Raw genomic sequence first — 19,787 nt, 5'->3', positions numbered from 1 at the left:
AAAGACGGATTAATTCCAAGCATTGGTTAGGATTTGGAGGACCTGGAACTCTCAGACATGGTTAGGAATATAAAGTGGTACAACCACTTTGGAAAACACTTTGCTAGTTTCTCAAAAAGGTAAACAGAAATTTAGCATACAACTCAACAATTTCATTCTTAAAAGTCTGTACAAGAAACATGAAAACACATGTCTACATCGAGACTTATACACAAATGTTTGTCACAGCATCATTCAAACTTAATCCATAAATGTATGCATGTGCTTTGCTTCATCGACTATCATTCTCCTCTCCTTGGGCTTCCGTATTTCCTGAGACACAATAATAGTGAAATAGGCCAACTAATACTCCTACCCTACAGTGACCTCTTAAGTGTTCAAATGAATGAGAGAGTCATACCTCTCTCACATTCAGTCAAAAGCTAGGAATGATTAAGCTTAGTGAGGAAGGCAGGTAAAAAGCCAATACAGATCAAAAACTAGGTCTCTTGCACCCAAATCACCAAGCTGTGGATGCAAAGGGAAAGGTCTTGAAGGAAATAAAAATTCTACTCAAACACAAGAATGATAACAAAGCAAAACAGCATTATTGCTGATATGGAGAAAATTTGAGTGGACTAGATAAAAGATCAAACCAGCCACAACATTCCCTTAAGCCAAAGCTTAATCAGAGAAAGGCCCTAATTCTCTTCAATTCTGTGACAGCTGAGAGAGAAGAGGAAGCTGCAGAAGTAAAGTTTGAAGCCAGCAGACATTGGTTCTGAGGTTTAAGAAAAGAAGCCATATCTATAATGTAAAGTGCAAGGTGAAGAATTACTAAGTGGTGATGTAGAAACTGCAGCAAGTGAACTGGAATACCTAGCTGAGATCATTGATGAAGGTGGCTACACTAACAGGTTTTCGTTATAAACAAAACAGCTGTGTTGTGGAATAAGATGTTGTCTAGGACTTTCATAGCTAGAGAGAAGTTGATGATAACTGGCTTCAAAGCTTTAAAGGACAGGCTGACTCTCTTGTTAGGAGCTTGCTTTTTTTTTTCTTTTTCTTTTTTTTTGAGACAAGATCTTGTTCTGTCACCCAGGCTGGAGTACAGTGGCATGATCATAGCTCACTGCAGCTGCAGCTGGGCTCAAGCAATCTTCCTACCTGAGTATCCCAAGTAGCTGGGACTACAGGCATACACCACCACACCCAGCTAATTGTTTTTTATTTTTATAGAGACAAGGTCTCATTATGTTGCCCAGACTGGTCTCGAACTCCTGGGCTCAAGCAGTCCTCCCAAAGTGCTGGGATCACAAGTATGAGCCACCACACCCAGCTGCAGCTGATGACTTAAGCCAGTGCTCATTTACCATTCTGAAAATCCTGGGGACCTTAAAAATTGTGCTACATCTATTGTGCTTGTACTTTATAAAGTGGAACAACAAAGCCTGGATGATAGCACGTTATTTACAGCATGGTTTACTGAATATTTAAGCCCACTACGGAGACATACTGCTCAAAAAAAGGAAGAGATTATTTTCAAAATATTACTGCTTACTGACAATTTGCCTGGTCACCCAAAAGCTCTGATGGGGATATAAAAAAAATTAATGTTTTCATGCCTGCTAACACAACATCCGTTCTGCAGTCCGTGAATCAAGGAGTAATTTCAATCTTCAATTCTTATTATTTAAGAAGTACATTCTGTAAGGCTTACAGGTACCATAGATAATGATTCCTCTGATGAATCTGGGCAGAGTAAATTGAAAACCTTCTGGAAAGGATTCACCATTCTAGATGCCATTAAGAACATTTGTGATTCATTGGAAGATTTCAAAATATCATTAACAGGAGCTTGGAAGAACTTGATTCCAACCGTAATGGATGACTTTGAGGGGTTCAAGACGAGAGTGGAAGAAGTCACTGCAGATATGGTGGAAATAGCAAGAGAACTAGAATTAGAAGTGGAACATGGGCTGGGTGCAGTGGTTGATGCCTGTAATCCCAACACTTTGAGGCTGAGATCACTTAAGCCCGGGAGTTTGAGACCAGGGCAACATAGCAAGACCCTGTCTCTTTGAAAAATAGAAGTGGAACCTGAAGATGTGACTGATTTGCTGCAATCTCGTGATCAAATTTGCATGAATGAGGAATTGCTTCTTATGGATGAACAAAGTAAGTGGTTTCTTAAGATGGAATGTACTCCTGATGAAGAGGCTGTGAACATTGTTGAAATGATAACAAAAGATTTAGAATATTACATAAACCTAGTTGATAAAGAGTGGCAGGGTTTGAGAGGATTGACTCCAATTTTAAAAGAAGTCCTGTGAGTACAATGCTATCAAACAGCATCACATGCTACAAAGAAATCTGGTATGAAAGGAAAAGTCAGTCAATTTGGCAAACTTCACTGTTATTTTAAGAAATTACCACAACTGCCTCTGCCTTCAGCAACCGCCATCCTGATCAGTCAGCTAACATCTACGAGACAAGAGCTTCACCATAAAAAAGATTGTGACTTGCTGAAGACTCAGATGATTGTTAGCATTTTTTAGCAATAAAGTATTTTAAAATTAAGGTATGTATATTGTTTTTAGATACTACTATTGCACACTTAATAGACTGCAGTATAATATAAACATAACTTTTATTTGCACTGGGAAACCAAAAAGTTCATGTGACTCACTTCGTTGCTATATTTTTTATTTCTTGTGGTGGTCTGGAATCAAACCTTCAATATCTCAAAAGTATGCCTTCATTCAACAATGCTATGGTAGTGTGAAAGCAGCCATAGGCAGTATAGAGTAGGTTTGACTATGTTCCAGTAAAACTTTATTTGCAAAAACATGACAGGCTAGATATGGCCAGCAGAACATAGCTTGCCAATCCTTGCTAAGTGAAGTCAGATGAGTAAGACTACATGTTATATGATTCTAGTTTTGTCAAAATTCCAGAAAAGGCAAATCTATAGAAAGGAAAAAATGCCTATTATGGTTGCCTGTGACCAGAAAACTGGTGATTGGCAATAAATAGAATGAAGGGAAATTTGGGGGGTGATGAAAAATTACTAAAATTGGATTGTGATTCTTGTTGTATAACTCTGTAAATTGATTAAAACCTTATGAATTTTATTATTACAATGGATGAAGTTAATGGAATGTAAATTATACTTCAGTAAAACTGAAAAAAGGGAATAGATATAAAAGACTAATGCGATTTTCATGATATTTCACAAAGATATTAAATTCTGTATAACAGGCTATAAAAATGATGAGAGTACATGGGTGAAGACTGAACATGAAAATAGGAAGAATAGTTGTAATAGATGGCAAGAATTATAATTTGAGAAAATCATGAAAAATCAAAACTATTGTTGAAGCACTAAATTTTTTTTTTTTTTTTTGAGATGGAGTCTTGCTCTGTCACCCAGGCTGGAGTGCAGTGGTGCGATCTTGGCTCACTGCAAGCTCCGCCTCTCAGGTTCACACCATTCTCCTGCCTCAGCCTCCCGAGTAGCTGGGACTACAGGCGCCTGCCACCACGCCTGGCTAATTTTTTTACATTTTTAGTAGAGACAGGGTTTCACCATGTTAGCCAGGTTGGTCTTGATCTCCTGACCTTGCGATCCACCTGTCTCAGCCTCCCAAAGTGCTGGGATTACAGGTGTGAGCCACTGCGCCTGGCCAAAGCACTAAATATTTTTAAAAGTTACACACCACTAAAGTTCAGTGCTTTTTGAAATAATGTATCATCATCTTCCTTGACACAGGATCGAATTAAACAGTATTAAATCCATTCCTTTTTGTACTTTTTTTTTTTTTTTTTTTGAGACAGGGTCTTGCCCTGTCACCAGGCTGGAGTGAAGTGATGTCATGTCATCTCACTGCAGCCTCGACCTCCTGGGTTCAAGTGATCCTTCTACCTCTCAGCCTCCTGAGTATCTGGGACTATAGGCATATGCCACCACACCTGGCTAATTTTTGTATTTTTTGTAGAGACAAGGTTTCGGCATGTTGCCCAGGCTGGTCTCAATCTCCTGGGCTCAAGCAATCGTCCAGCCTATGCCTCCCAAAGTGCTAAAATTACAGTTGTGGGCCACTGTGCCCGGCACATCTATTCTTCATAATTCACATGTATACTCTCCCTATCAGATAATTTGCTTCAGGATTTCTGATTAAAATGTCAGTGAAAGCACTTGTATATAATATGCCTCTACTTTGCTCCAAGCCTATAAGAATGCAATGTGAAAAAAATTAATCGTGAGTAAATACATTTTATCTACATTTAAGACAAGAAAAATCTCAACAGACCATAGAAATAGAAAAAAAGTCTTGGTGATGAGTGGATGTTGATGCTTACAGTAAGTCCTCACTCAATGTTGTCAGTAGATTCTTGGAAACTATGACTTTAAAGGAAATGATGTCTAATGAAACCACTTTTACCATAGGCTAATGGACAGAAACAAGAATTAAGTCCTTATGGCATATTTCTGGTTATAAAAACATCACCAGTCTTCTAGATAAAGACCAAAAAACTTATAATATTAAATACTGAAATAACTGTGAGCTGGACATAAATTTAAGAAAGAGTAATAAAAATAAGATATTATTTACCTAGCTGTTCCAGTGCAGGGTCATGAGTGGCTGCAGTGTATCCTGGAAGGTTAGTGCACAAGATGAGAACCAACCCTGGACAGGATGCCATTCCATCACAAGGCACACTTACAGATGCACCCACACTCACTCAGACTTGGACCATTTAGACACAGCAACATATTTGGGATGTGGGAGGAAACCAGAGTACCCAGAAAAAAGCCATGCAGACATGGGGAGAGATTGCAAACTCCACACAGTAGCCCCAGCTGGAATTGGTTGTTTTCAATCAACAATACAATGAAAGGACCTATTGTACAGAAACCTAGGTAATCTTCATGGGAAAGAGAACCAGAAGTATTCTGCAAATGGCAGGAGACTGGAACTGGGCTGTCTGTATAAAAGTAGGGAACTGGGACCGTGATTTAGGCAGTGCAACTATACCTGAAATACTATACCTGAAATAATTCCACCTGACACTGTTGGTATTTTCCTGTGACCCAGTGAGGCAGTTATGCAAAAATAGGAATGTAACCCTATAACATATGTAGATGTGGCACCTGAATTAGAGCTCTACTTATGAGGGACCAAAATTCCAGTCTTCTTAATGTTAGACCTGCTCTGGAGCTGTGTAACTCCAGAGGTGTGAGTAACCATACAACCACACAGCAGGCAGGAGTTCACAGAGGATACAACTTCCACATAAGATGAACTTGCAAACAAATATCTTAGGAAACATATTGTCATAAGAAATATCAGACATATTAAGTAGGCTCATTAACATCTGAGGAAATGAGAGTAAGAACCACAATTCCAAAAAAAACCCTTATAAATGTTTAAGATTTTCAAATGAAGTCATAATTCACTATGAGAATGGAAGTAAATAAGAACAGGTGGAATGAAAAGGGGCCACTTGCAAATCTTGTAACAAAATTTGATAAAATTAAAAATAAACTGTTGGATGGATTAAAGTCAAGTTGGCATAACAGAAGAGAGAATTCATGAATCAGAACTATCAACTGGGAATTGAAATTTAAAGTTAGGGTGAATCAAGTCACCTAGAACATAGAACAAAGAGGTAAAGAGGTTTAAAACATGAAAGAGAAGAGACATGGAAGATATAAACCAAAAATAAAATTCTGAGCCTCCCTCAACCATCTGAGTGGACTCCCTCTTCTCGGCCAGGAACTGAAAGTTAACCTGAAAGACTGGTTCAGGCCATTATGGGAAGCAGGGGTGGACATGCCTCTTTATGCCCTCCTCCCTTTTGGAATTTGGGAAAAGCTGACCAGCATTAACATCAACACAGACCTTAAGTTTGATAAGAAACATTTACAGTATATTCTCTCTGAAGCCTGCTACCTGGAGGTTTCTTCTGCATGATAAAACTTTGGTTTCCATAACTTCTTATCAGAATCCAGACATTCCTTTCTATTGATGATAATTCAGCCATTTGCCAATTGGAAAATTTTTAAATCTACCTATAACCCAGAAGCCCCTGCCTTGAGTTGTCCTGCCTTTCTGGACTGAACCAATGTATATCTTAAATGTATTTGATTGATGCCTCATGTCTCCATAAAATGTATAAAACCAAACTGTGCCCCAACCACCTTGGCCACATGTTCTCCTCAGGGCTGTGACATGGGCCGTGGTCACGCATATTTGGCTCAGAATAAATACCTTCAAATACAGAGTTTGACTTTTTTTGTTGACAGAGATAACTGAGTTAGGAATTCCAGAATGTAAGAATAGTGCCAGGGAAGAGAAATTTTCCCAGGTTGAAAATTTGTTAGATTTGGAGAAGGATGTGTGTCTTCAGATTGAAAAAGTTACCAGTTTCAATGAGGAGAAACAGGGAAAAAAAAAAAACACCTCTAAGTATAGCATAAAGGAACTGTAGATCAATAATACACACGTACACACACATTCTAGCAATTAGGGAAAAGCATATTACTTACAAAGAAATGACAACCAGGTTATCAACGCATTTATTAGAAATCACAGTTAATGCTCATATACAATGAAGTTGTGACCATGTTAAGGAAATGAATCCAAGTGAAACATCACTTCCCTTTATGAAAAGATTGATTTTCCTCCAGTGCATTGTATTTACTAGAGATTTGCCAACCCAGCCTTTATTTAGATTATACACTTGTTTAAGTTTTAAACAATTGTATGCATATACTTTTCCATTGGTTAGATTTGTGTTTCCCTGCTGAAACTACACAATAATTTTAAATTAATGTTTAAGGATAAGTAGGGTTTAAGATGTCTGCTAGGAAATAAGGATTTAATGAATACTTACCACTTTTTACAACAGTTAATTTGCACACATTTAGTTGAGGTAAAAACGAAGAAAAGTAGATGCTTAAGATAACTTGTTAGCATTCATTATCAGCCTTTGGTGACATTGCATTAGTTTATATAGTGTCAACATATGCGTTAACATCAAATGAGTAAGATTGTATGCTCAGTATTGTGTAAAGCATCTACAATTTCAAAAGAAACTTTAGATACAGTCTACTTCTTAAAGAGCTTAAGAGCTTAATTACATATTAGACAACACAACTAAGACTTTAAGTGATAATCACAAAAGGACTTTATTATTAGCTCCCACTATCCTTATTCAGTGACAGAAGTTCTTCTGCCCATGATAGAAAATTAGAATCTGATGACTCCTAAACTCCTGTGTTCCCTTTAAGTGAGTAAATGCTTTCTTATCTCTTATGATAATCAAAGCTTACATCTCTTTTTATGTTTACAGCTACTTCCCTTCTCCCAGAGTGTACTGCTGCTGGGTGACTTATCATGGGTGAAGGGATCCCAAGGGCTTCTTTTCTCTTTCTTGCTCATTTTTTCCCTAACTCAACAGTCTCTATTTCTGACCTCTGTGGAATTGGAGCTTGGAAAAATGAGGGAAAAGGAAATGGAATAGAAATGTTCCTACTTGACTGCTACTGTCATAAGAGGCTTTTACTTTTTCTGGGCTTAAAAAATTTTTAAAGTTGACTTTCTCTTATATTTTCATGGGTCTTTGGAGATCCCCTGTTCTGCACATCTCTTACCTACAGTTCTTTCTGGGTTAGTGTGTCTCTTACTCTCTCCTTAGCCTCTAGAATTCTAGAAATAACCTTCAGCTTCTCAGCTGCTGAGCTCTATTTCCTCTTCTTGGTGGCCCTCTTAAGAAGGACCTAAAACAACCCTTCATGATGGTTCACACACTCAGATTTCCCAAATGGCTCTTGAGAAACTCTCACCAATTTTTTTTGGGAGGTGGGGGGTCTGTTTAATACAGGGAGCTTAGATTTATTCTAATGCAGCAGTAAATCTGTATCATCCTACCTCACTCTTTTCAGAGTGTGGAGTGAGTCAAATACCAGTCCCCTTAATTATGGGGAACATACATGAGTCTTTCCAAGTTGTTCCATTAAAACTCCTCTCTTTTCATTTGAGGTAAGGGAGGAAGTGTACTGTCTTAGGTATTAGATTTGATTTTATCCTACTTGGAACCTAATAAGGTAACCTGTTACTCTTTCATAGATGCTAGCAGAAGATATAAGACTCCTGATTTAGGGACGGGTGACTTTATTATTTACAGCACAACAAGTATCAAGAACATCAAATTTATGTCAATTCTCCTGGACCCCAAGTCCCATGGGGAAATGAGGAAGACTCAGATGGATCCTGTACATACAGTAGATCATATTATAGAAGAGGAACAGTGAGCTCGGGTAATCCACTGCTTTTACAATAAGCAGTAAGCACATTTACCCTTTGTCCCAGAGGGAACATAAGTAAAACTGTTATATTGTTTTCTTTTTTTTGTTTTTGTTTTTACTATTCTGATTTTTATAAACAAAAATTGAAAAAGATAGATTTACTATTCTTTAAGGCACTCAGTGGAAAGAAGAATAAAATCACATGTTGCTTCGTTATTTCACCAGCAAGCCCTCTCATTAGTAGGTTATATTTTTTTTAGATGGAACCATCTGAAGGAGTAAAATAAATGATTAGGGATGTTTCTTGCTTCCAGTCAAAAGTGATTAATGAGTATTATTGATAGGGTCTCCTTTTTAAAGTAAGACTTCCCTTATACTTTAATAAAACTATAGTTTTACTGAGAGGGTACAGTCTGCCCTAACATTCTGTTCATTCTTGGTATTTTCAGTACATATTTGTAATGATATTAGGGAAGAACAGTTGCAGTAATGGTTTCTCTGGACCTACAAGATAATAGTCTGAATATTTTATATTATCTCTTTGAAATCAAAGGAATTATGTTATAAACCTTTTAAAAATACATGTATTATTTATCCAGTAAAGTCTGTGTCTAAATTAAATTGAATTGTAAATATGTTTTATAATCCTTTCATTATCTTTTAAAAAACAGACCCAATAGGAACAGTTTTGAAGGTCACACAAATTGTTTATCAAAAAATATAGAAACTTAACCAGTAAGTTAATATACAGTCATTTAATCGCTTCATTAAATTTTTGTTCATTATTATTTCAGTTTCACGGCTTGTAATATCTCCAGCATTAAGAAAGGAAGTTATGCAGTGGTTGAAATTATGAGCCAATAGTTATTTATTGGTAGTTATTTACAGTTGAACATTCACACAGTATTCAGTAGCATCGCTAGGTAATAGAGGTTACAAATGAAGGCTATAGAACTGGATTTGCCATTTATTAGCTGTTTCACTTTGGGAAGGTACTTTGTTTTTGAGTTTTTCTCATCTGCAATATAAATTTGAGGCATCAGATGGGTTTGTAAACAGTGTTTTTAAATTTTAGTCTGGTATTAAAATGTCTCTGTTGACAAATGTGGCTTATTAATAGTTGTAAATACATTTCTATATTAAAACTTATATATATATAAATATTCTCCCAAAGCTAGCTATATCTGTAGAGGTGAATCTGGGGGTTCGGGGGTGTGTGGTATGTGGAATCTCTGTCTATTCCTGGATCAGTGGGTTTATGTGAAGTCTGCATGTAGGCAAGCATGTCTGTTTGTGGATGGAGGTATAGGGGTAGATGTGCTTACAGATGACCCCTCCCTGTGTATATGTATTGTGCTTGCACGTATGTGTTTTCTTTGTGCATGTTTGTGTGCATGTGTTGAATGAAGAGCAGTTTGTTCATCAGGGTTTGCTAACTGACACTTTAAAGAAAAACAGGAAAACAACACTGATTATTCATATTTATAGGAAGGCAGACGTTTAAAATTTTTATTTTTAGAAGTTTGAGATTTTTGTTGAGGGATATAATATATAAAATTTATACGTAGAGGAATATAATATATAAAATTTGCTTTTAACTAGACTATAGACCTTTCTTTTGGGATATATGATCTTTATAAATATTAAAGTTTGTCATATATTTCCCATTTTATAAAGAAGAGAATAACAGTTTGAGATTCATGATTTTTCAAACTATATTTTCAGAAAAATTACTTGAGTTAATATCTTCAGTGATTGTTTTGGGGAAGGAGTTACCTCAGTTCAGCCTTTGTCACCTTTTCCATTCCCATTTGTCTGTAATTTTTGTAAGATTTATCTCCTTGTGAGTTGTTAACTTCATTCTTCAGTCAGTATAGAATGGTGATGAAGAGAGCAGAATGTGGAATTCCACTTACTGAGTCCAAACAGTTGTTTACCACTTAACAATGTGACTTTTAGCAATATATTTTTTTAACCTTTCTACTTGTATTTCTTCACCTTTAAAATAATAATAATAGTACCTATCTCATGTGCTTTTGTTGAAAAATAAATGAGATAATTCATATAAAAGCAAGTAGCAGAGTGCCTTCTACAATGCTAGTACTCAGTAAATAATTAGGCAAATTTTAATGATGCTTTTTTATTGTTAATTGACACAGTCATCAAACTGGCCTATAATTACTCTTAATAATTGCTAGAAAGAATATGTTATTAGGCAGAATGTGCATCATCAGAGCATTTTCAGCATGTTGAATTATAATTTGTTTTAAATTGTATTACCGGCATTTGGCAAAGGATAAATTTCTATTATAGGAATATCCCTTTACATAAAGAGGGTGTGTTCTAATGTCCGTTGTTAGAAATGTCATTAACAGAAATAGACATCATAGTTGCATATTTGCAGAGGTCTTCTATTTTCCGGTAGCTCATTCCTCTTTGCCATGCAAGGCAGGAAGCATAGCTCCCCAGCCCTCTTGAATAATCGCATGATTTCCTCTTCTGTTAGTACTATTTCCTACTAAGAACCTTAGAACCTAATTACAGCCTTGGGCATGTCATTCATTTCTCCATCCAGGTAACTGAATTAAGAATTTTTGCCTCATTTGAGTCAGGTTACTGCTTTCTGCTCTTCAGCTGTTACCGTGAGTGACTTAGTATTGAGAATATAAGCACTTCCCCCAGAAAATCTTCTGTGGTCAAGGCTACTATGTTAAAATAAAAAAACACCCTTCACCCCCAGCAATGGAAGGAGAGTTCCAGTTGTTTCATGTCTTTGTCATCGTTTGGTTTTGTCATCTTTTAAGTTTAGACCTTATGACGGTGTTAATTTATATTTCCCTCATTAGTATGATGTTGAGCACCTTTTTTATGCATATTCACCATTTGGATATTCTCTTTGGCTAAGTACCTGTTCAAGTCTTTTGCCTACTCTTAGACTTTTTCTTATTGCTTTGTAGGTATTCTTTACATATTGTGGATATGAATTCTTTGTTGGATACATGTGTTGTAAATATGTTTTCCCAGTGTATGATCTGCCTTTTTATTCTAATGGTATCTCTGCCTTCTTTTTCAAAGATGAAAAGAATTATAGCTATTACTTTTGGTTCCTGTTAAATAGGATTTTAGCTTTAGTCACCTTGTTCTGGACAGGTACTACCCTATAGGTCACCTTTGTGTGAATTAGATAAAAGCACCCCCTCTAACTAGATGTAGCCCCATTAGCATAAGATTTTTTTTTTAAAGGGTGGTGTCTTTTAGTGAAGGAAAAGGCTTCTTTCAGGTAGCCCGAGTATTCTGCTAAGGCTACAGCTTGCTGAGTAGAGCTTGGTCTAGCCTGGATTTACCCCTCAGTCTGGTGCCTTAATGGTTGCTCAGCACTCAAACCGCAAACCAAAAATGGCACCTTAGGGCAGGTTATCTTTAAATATTCAGAGTTTCTGGCCGGGAGCGGTGGCTCACGTCTGTAATCCCAGCACTTTGGGGGGCCGAGGCGGGCGGATCACGAGGTCATCCAGACCATCCTGGCTAACACGGTGAAACCCCGTCTCTACTAAAAATACAAAAATTAGCCAGGCGAAGTAGCGGGCGCCTGTAGTCCCAGCTACTCGGGAGGCTGAGGCAGGAGAATGGCGTGAACCTGGGAGGCGGAGCCTGCAGTGAGCTGAGATCGCGCCACTGCACTCCAACCTGAGCGACAGCAAGACTCCGTCTCAAAAACAAAAAAATAAATAAATAAATAAATAGTAAATATTCAGAGTTTCTAACTATTGGATACAAATTATTACAGTTTATGCATTGAATTTTCTCTTTTCAAAAGGTTGTTCTTAAGTTGTGGGGAGCTAACTTCCAAAATTAATTTCCTAGTTTTGAGTTGGTTATGGCTTAAAAGTTTAGTTATCAGTTAGATGTCTCATACCCAGGATATATTTTTCCCACTGCAACACTGTTCTGTGGAATCTTGGTTATAAACCAACCTATAGTAGTGGGATAGAGAGACCTTAACCACTGTGTGTAATGGGTGGTCTTTCTATAGCAAATATTGTTTAGCAGTCTGCCTTAGGGTAGGAGTGGCATACTTCCCACATTGTCCTAACATTAAAAATAAGAATTACTTCACTTTCCAGCTACCTCTGATGGTTGTGCTTGTATCGTGGTGCAGTGTTACCTGTGGATAAGAAGGATGAACTAAGGACACCAGGTCTCTTGCTAGTGATAACCTGTAACATTTTTCCTGGTTTTAGGCTTGCTCCCCTCTCTTCCCAAAGCCCCCAAATCCTGCTTCCTTTCTCACTGCCATCCCTTAGTCCTTTTAAGTTAAGATTTCCCATTTCACTGCTCTATGGTGGAATATAATTCATTCTGAGAAAGATTTCTGTCTTCTTCAGTCCTTGAGGCAAAAGTGCTCAACCAGTCTTTTGAGGATAAAGGTTTTGGTTTTGTATTATTTATTTATTTATTTAAATGTTAACAGTAGTGGGGGAAATAAACAGGACAAAAATAGCAAGCAAACAGAGATGATGTTACTAAGTTTTCAAAAAATGTGTTTCTGGTTCTCAGATATTAAGTAAGGCCAGTTTCTGTTTTTTCTTCATTTAATTTCATAAATGCTTTAATCTTTTCTTCGTGACTATGCTAATTACTCTCTCTATAGTTATTATTCCTCGTGACCCAGGGTCACTTATTTCCTACCTTTTCATGGTTTTGGTTTTGTTTTTGTTTTTGTTTTTGTTTTTTTGACACAGAGTCTCACACTGTCGCCCAGGTTGGAGTGCAGTGGTGGGGTCTTGGCTCACTGCAACCTCCCCCTCCCAGGTTCAAGCAATTCTTTTGCCTCAGCCTCCCAAGTAGCTGGGATTACAGGTCCGCACCACCACATCTGGCTAATTTTTGTAATTTTTTTAGCAGAGATGGGGTTTTGCCATGTTGGCCAGGCTGATCTTGAACTCCTGATCCGCCCGCCTCATCCTCCCAGAGTGCTGGGATTACAGGTGTGAGCCACTGCACCCAGCTGACTTATTCCCTAACTTTTTAAAACCTTGGAGCTAGTGTAGTTGGGACCCGTTTCAAGTTTAAAGAAGGCATCTCACATACTTCTTGACTAGAATTTGAAATATGCCAAGTATATAATATATATTTAGGAAAATGGTCTACCCAAATTCCCACGGAATTGTAAACAAGAGCATAACTATGTTATATTCCAAAGAAGGTCTGTCTTTGGAATTCACAGTACATGTGAAAAGCTATAGGATTGTATTATTTAGGTTGGTAATCTAAGTGAAGTAAGGTTTGTAGCATGATGTAGGCTTTTTGTCTTCAGGTTTTTTTTTTTTTTTTAATTATACTTTAAGTTTTAGGGTACATGTGCACAATGTGCAGGTTTGTTACATATATATACATGTGCCATGTTGGTGTGCTGCACCCATTAACTCGTCATTTAACATTAGGTATATCTCCTAATGCTGTCCCTCCCCCCACCCCACAACAGTCCCCAGAGTGTGTTGTTCCCCTTCCTGTGTCCATGTGTTCTCATTGTTCAATTCCTACCTGTGAGTGAGAACATGCAGTGTTTGGTTTTTTGTCCTTGTGATAGTTTACTGAGAATGATGGTTTCCAGTTTCATCCATGTCCCTACAAAGGACATGAACTCATCATTTTTTATGGCTGCATAGTATTCCATGGTGTATATGTGCCACATTTTCTTAATCCAGTCTATTGTTGTTGGACATTTGGGTTGGTTCCAAGTCTTTGCTATTGTGAATAGTGCCGCAATAAACATACGTGTGCATGTGTCTTTATAGCAGCATGATTTATAGTCGTTTGGGTATATACCCAGTAATGGGATGGCTGGGTCAAATGGTATTTCTAGTTCTAGATCCCTGAGGAATCACCACACTGACTTCCACAATGGTTGAACTAGTTTACAGTCCCACCAACAGTGTAAAAGTGTTCCTATTTCTCCACATCTTCTCCAGCACCTGTTGTTTCCTGACTTTTTAATGCTGGCCATTCTAACTGGTGTGAGATGGTATCTCATTGTGGTTTTGATTTGCATTTCTCTGATGGCCAGTGATGGTGAGCATTTTTTCATGTGTTTTCTGGCTGCATAAATGTCTTCTTTTGAGAAGTGTCTGTTCATGTCCTTTGCCCACTTTTTGATGGGGTTGTTTTTTTCTTGTAAATTTGTTTGAGTTCATTGTAGATTCTGGATATTAGCCTTTTGTCATATGAGTATGTTGCGAAAATTTTCTCCCATTTTGTAGGTTGCCTGTTCACTCTGATGGTAGTTTCTTTTGCTGTGCAGAAGCTTTTTAGTTTAATTAGATCCCATTTGTCAATTTTGGCTTTTGTTGCCATTGCTTTTGGTGTTTTAGACATGAAGTCCTTGCCCGTGCCTATGTCCTGAATGGTATTGCCTAGGTTTTCTTCTAGGGTTTTTATGGTTTTAGGTCTGACATGTAAGTCTTTAATCCATCTTGAATTAATTTTTGTATAAGGTGTAAGGAAGGGATCCAGTTTCAGCTTTCTACATATGGCTAGCCAGTTTTCCCAGCACCATTTATTAAATAGGGAATCCTTTCCCCATTTCTTGTTTTTGTCAGGTTTGTCAAAGATCAGATAGTTGTAGATATGTGGCATTATTTCTGAGGGCTCTGTTCTGTTCCATTTAAGTCGGCTTAGAACAAAACTTTTCTGGCTTATTTTGATGTCTCAGAGGCCTTGAAAAAATGGATTGACTAATATTTATCAATTTTAAGATTTTATGTTTAAATATTTTTTTAAATGAGTAAGTACAGATTATATTATTAATCTCTAGGCATTCTGAGCTCTTTCATGTAAGCTCTTTCCAGTTTTGCTTTTATACCTCTGTCCTGATTAAATGAATTGTACAATTTGAAATCCTATTTCTTTTTTATCATAGAGAATTATCTGTCTTGATTTATATTGATTACCTACAAATTTTGATTCATTTTCTTGTAAAAATTAATGTCCTCTGCAAGAAAATTATGTCAGTTCAACAGAGAGGAAGGAACACAAATATTAACATAATCTTATTTGTACATCTTTTGCAAGCACATTTTATGAGAGATCCATAAGCTACCTAGAGCTTTAAAAAACTTAAAAGGATCTAAATATCTCAGCATAAAAGAAAGGATATAAATTCTTCCTTGTTTGGGTGCTTTATTTTCTTCTATATTGTTTTCTCTTCTATTAACCACAGGTAGACATTAGTTTTCTCAGCGACCTATATACTTCTACCCTTGAGCATTTATAGGCTTTAGTAGTAATTTTCTATTGTGCTTTATATTGCCATGGTTATTCAAGGTAAATATTTAGATACTTTTGTAATACATTATATCTTTGTTGTATCTCTCTGGGCTCATTGTAGATGTTCAGGGAATAATTATTAATTGATTAATATCATCTTTTCTACAAGGAAAATAATACCAATATTAAATGACTTCCCCAATTTGTTAATGGTTTCCTTTAAAATACTCAGGAATTTTTTTACATCACCTAAAATATGTAAGTAGTTTAATGAATTCCAGGTCATATAGTAATGAGTTTTCTGTGAAACCAGGGAAGTGTGACCCTTCCTTTTAGGAGAATATACCCTAAATTATATTTGTTTTTAAAGGTTTTATGATTACAGAGTAATATATATATAGTAATATATTAAATATTAATAAGTTACTAATACTAAATAGCTTTGATTCTCGACAACACCATGGGATTTACAATTTTAAAGTGTTTAGTAATTGGTAAACCAGATCCATTTTGTTTATGTAAGACAGGAACTTAGAAACTAAGGTGGTGCATATGTTTAGAGATCAGGTTTAACTTTAATCAGTAGGCATTTGAAATATTATTTTTCATCTTATAAAAGGTTTTCAGAAGGGAAGATATTTCTGGTGTTAGAAAGGTAAAATCTGAAATAATCTGGGGAAATGTAGTCAGCATATTTACCAATAACACTATTCAAATTTTTAAAAGTGAAGCATTTGTAGCATATATTTACTTCTCATTTTTAATAATCTTAATCCTAAAAACTTGCAAGAGCAAATCATTGTAGTGAAATATTGTCTCTTCTTAGAAACTTGAAAATGTTTTAATCAATACCCCAAAACTGAAGGAATAAATATAAAAATTTGGTATTCACTTTTATTCTCTTCTTGCTTCTCTTTCCCTGTCCCCAAAGCAGATCGCCAAACTGAGGCAGCAACTACAACGCAGTAAACAGAGTAGTCGTCACAGTAAGGAGAAAGATCGCCAGTCACCTCTTCATGGCAACCATATAACAATCAGTCACACTCAGGTAGGCTAACTTCTTCTTGTCCAGATTTGAATAATTACTTTTAGTTCATTAAGGAAGGGAATTCATCATTTCAGCATTAAAAAAAAACCATAAATCTTTATCTCTACTAAATTACTAGTTTGTTAAATTGTTATAAAAAGATTGTTAGAAAGCAGCCGGGCGGCTGGGCTCGGTGGCTCACGCCTGTAATCCCAGCACTTTGGGAGGCCGAGGCGGGCGGATCACGAGGTCAGGAGATCCAGACCATGCTGGCTAACACGGTGAAACCCTGTCTCTACTAAAAAAATACAAAAAAAATTATCCAGGCATGGTGGCCTGTAGTCCCAGCTACTGGGGGAGGCTGAGGCAGGAGAATGGCATGAACCCAGGAGGCAGAGCTTGCAGTAAGCCAAGATCGCGCCATTGCACTTCAGACTGGGCGACAGAGCGAGACTCCATCTCAGAAAAAAAAAACAAAACAGCCAGGGGCAGTGGCTCACTCCTGTAACCCTACCACTTTGGGAGGCCAAGGCAGGTGGATCACTTGAGGTCAGGAGTTCGAAAGCAGCCTGGCCAACATAGTGAAACCCCATCTCTACTAAAAATACAAAAAAATTAGCCAGACTGGTGGTGGGTTCCTGTAATCCTGACTACTCGGAGGCTGAGGCAGGAGACTCACTTGAACCCAGGAGGCAGAGGTTGCAGTGAGCCGAGATCATACCACTGCACTCCAGCCTGGGTGACAGAGCGAGAATCCATCTCAATGGTTAGCCTTCTCTTAATAACAGATAAAACAGAGGATGGTGGTGTCAAGGATGATACTGACCTGGATTGAAATCTTTACTTCCTTCACTTATTGAGCAACTATGTGCATTATCTCATTTAATCTTCCGAACGGTTCCTTTACCCATCTTTCTCTGTATCTCTATGTATCTTATCCCTATTTTACATATGAAGAAATTGAGGATTAACACTTTTATTTTCCCCTAGAAGTAAATACTAACATATCCCATGGAACAAAATAGTAGTGTAACAGAAGAAACCCAAGCAGTATATCAAAACAAACCCAATTAGGGTTTGTTTCACAAAGATAAGGATGATTCAACATTGGGAAATGTGTTAATTTAGTTAATTGCATCAGAAAACCAAAGTAGAAAAAACAGTTGATTTTTTAGATGCTGAGTTACACTTTATAAAAACTCAGTATCTTGTGATTAAAAAAATGACCTCTTACTAAACTAAAAATAGGATATTTCCTAATGTGACTAACTGCAAATACAGTAAGATCCTAACAATAAAATATTAGTAGCATAATTGTTAAAAAATCAAGTCAAGGATGTCTATAATTATTGATATTATTTGCTAGTGATTTAGAGGTTCTAGAACAGGGCAGTAAGAAAAAGAATTATCACTACTTACATATGATATTATATATTTAGAAAATCAAAGTGAATTAACTAGACTATTAAAACTAATGATCGGATAGCTAAAATGAAAAATACTGACAATACCAAGTGTTGATGAGGATGTGGAACAACCAGAACAGCCACACATTGCTGGTGGGAACACAAAAAGGTACAACTACTTTGGCAAACATTTTGTCATTTTCTTAAGAAGCTAAGCATATGCTGACCGTTCAACCTAGAATTTTCACCCTTTGGTATCAATCCATGAGAAATAAAAGCATATGTCCACACAAACACTTGTACATGAATCTTCTCAGAGGCATTATTCATAATACTAAAACAAAATGGAAATAGACAAACATCCATCAAGTTGTGAGTGGATAAACACTTCATATATCCATGCATCCATGCAATACTGTTAGGCAGTAAAATGGAAGGAACTACTGATACACGGAATAACATGGTTGAATCTGAAAAACATCATGCTAGGTGAAAGAAATCAGGAGCAAAAGGCTACATACTGTATAATTTGTTATATTAAATTCTCAAAAAGGCAACATTATCGAAACAAAGTTTTAGGGATGCGGATTGACCACAGAGAGGCCCTAGGGAAATTTTTTGGCTGGTAGAAGGTTCTAAACATGACTATACTAACAAAGGTCAACAAACTGCATACTTAAAATGGGAGAATTTTATTGTATGCCGATTATACCTCATTAAAGCTATAAAACAAACTGGCAAGTCTGAGACATTTGAAGTGAAAATTCTTATATGCCTTCCTTTTTCTTCTTAATCTGATAGAATGAACATATTGTTTGTTTCAAGGAGTTTTTCTCTAGGAGTCCAGTGCACTTACACTAGATCAGTTGACTCATTGACTTAACAAAGAATACTTACACAATTGTTCAAATTTACATTGAATTTTTACCATGTGGTTGTTCTTAAAAATTATTATCCTTTGCTATACACACTGGAATATTTGTAGGTGGAATATAAAGTGTAGAATGTACTTTAAAATATTCCAAAAACCAAAAAAGGGTGTTCACATGAAACAAGTTGGTAAATGTTGATAATTTTTGAAGCTGGATTATGTGTACCTGGGGGTTTATTGTGTTACTCTGTTGAATTATGTTTATGATTGGAATTTTCCATAATGAAAAGGGGAAAACTGAAACTAGATGACTAGATAAAGTATAAACATACCCAAATTCAATTTCCTCTTATACTAGTAATAACATGTTTCAAAATATGATGAAAAATGTAAAATGCCTGGAATAAAACTTAAAAGAAATATGTAAACTATACACCTTTGAGAACATGAAATATAAGACACATAAATGGGAAGTCTTAACACATTAATAGATGGGAAGATTCAGTATTTTTCAAATAGCAATCTACCTGAAATTAATGTACAAATTGTTTTGCGTTCCAGTACAAATTTAAAAGGAATTGTTTTTATTACTTGAAAAATTGTCTTCAAAGGTCAATGAAAAAGCAGTGCCCATTAATAGAAAATTTGAAAAGACTTTTCCTACAAGATATGAAAATGTAATATAAAATTATAGCAATTAAGTGGCACTCTGCCTAGGGATTATCAGATAGTAGCTCCAGGAAATCAAATACAGAATCCATAAAGAAATGTTGGGGCAATTGGATTACTGTGTGGGGGAAATAATACTAAGACTTTACACCATACACAAAAATGAATCATGATAGGTTAAGTATTTAAATATGAAAAACCGTAAAAATCCAGAAAGAAGAATATTTGATAAAAGTTGATTACCTATTTGATAAA

General features: G+C 36.4%; 1 protein-coding gene across 2 annotated transcripts in view; it reads left to right on the top strand.

The window, feature by feature from the left end:
* Window positions 1-19,787, top strand: part of GLCCI1 (glucocorticoid induced 1) — a 128,123-nt gene that overhangs the window by 78,015 nt on the left and 30,321 nt on the right. Inside the window, exon 4 of one of the 2 annotated variants that reach the window (XM_032760680.2) lies at window positions 16,491-16,607. In XM_032760680.2, the coding sequence (XP_032616571.1) occupies window positions 16,491-16,607 (117 nt within the window). The remainder of the gene's footprint in view (window positions 1-16,490; window positions 16,608-19,787) is intronic. The other variant, XM_032760689.2, reaches the window with a different exon arrangement.

This window comes from Hylobates moloch, unplaced genomic scaffold, assembly GCF_009828535.3.
Source record: "Hylobates moloch isolate HMO894 unplaced genomic scaffold, HMol_V3 SCAFFOLD_1, whole genome shotgun sequence".
Taxonomy (NCBI): Eukaryota; Metazoa; Chordata; class Mammalia; order Primates; family Hylobatidae; genus Hylobates; species Hylobates moloch.
This window is presented reverse-complemented; position numbering and strand designations above follow the sequence as displayed.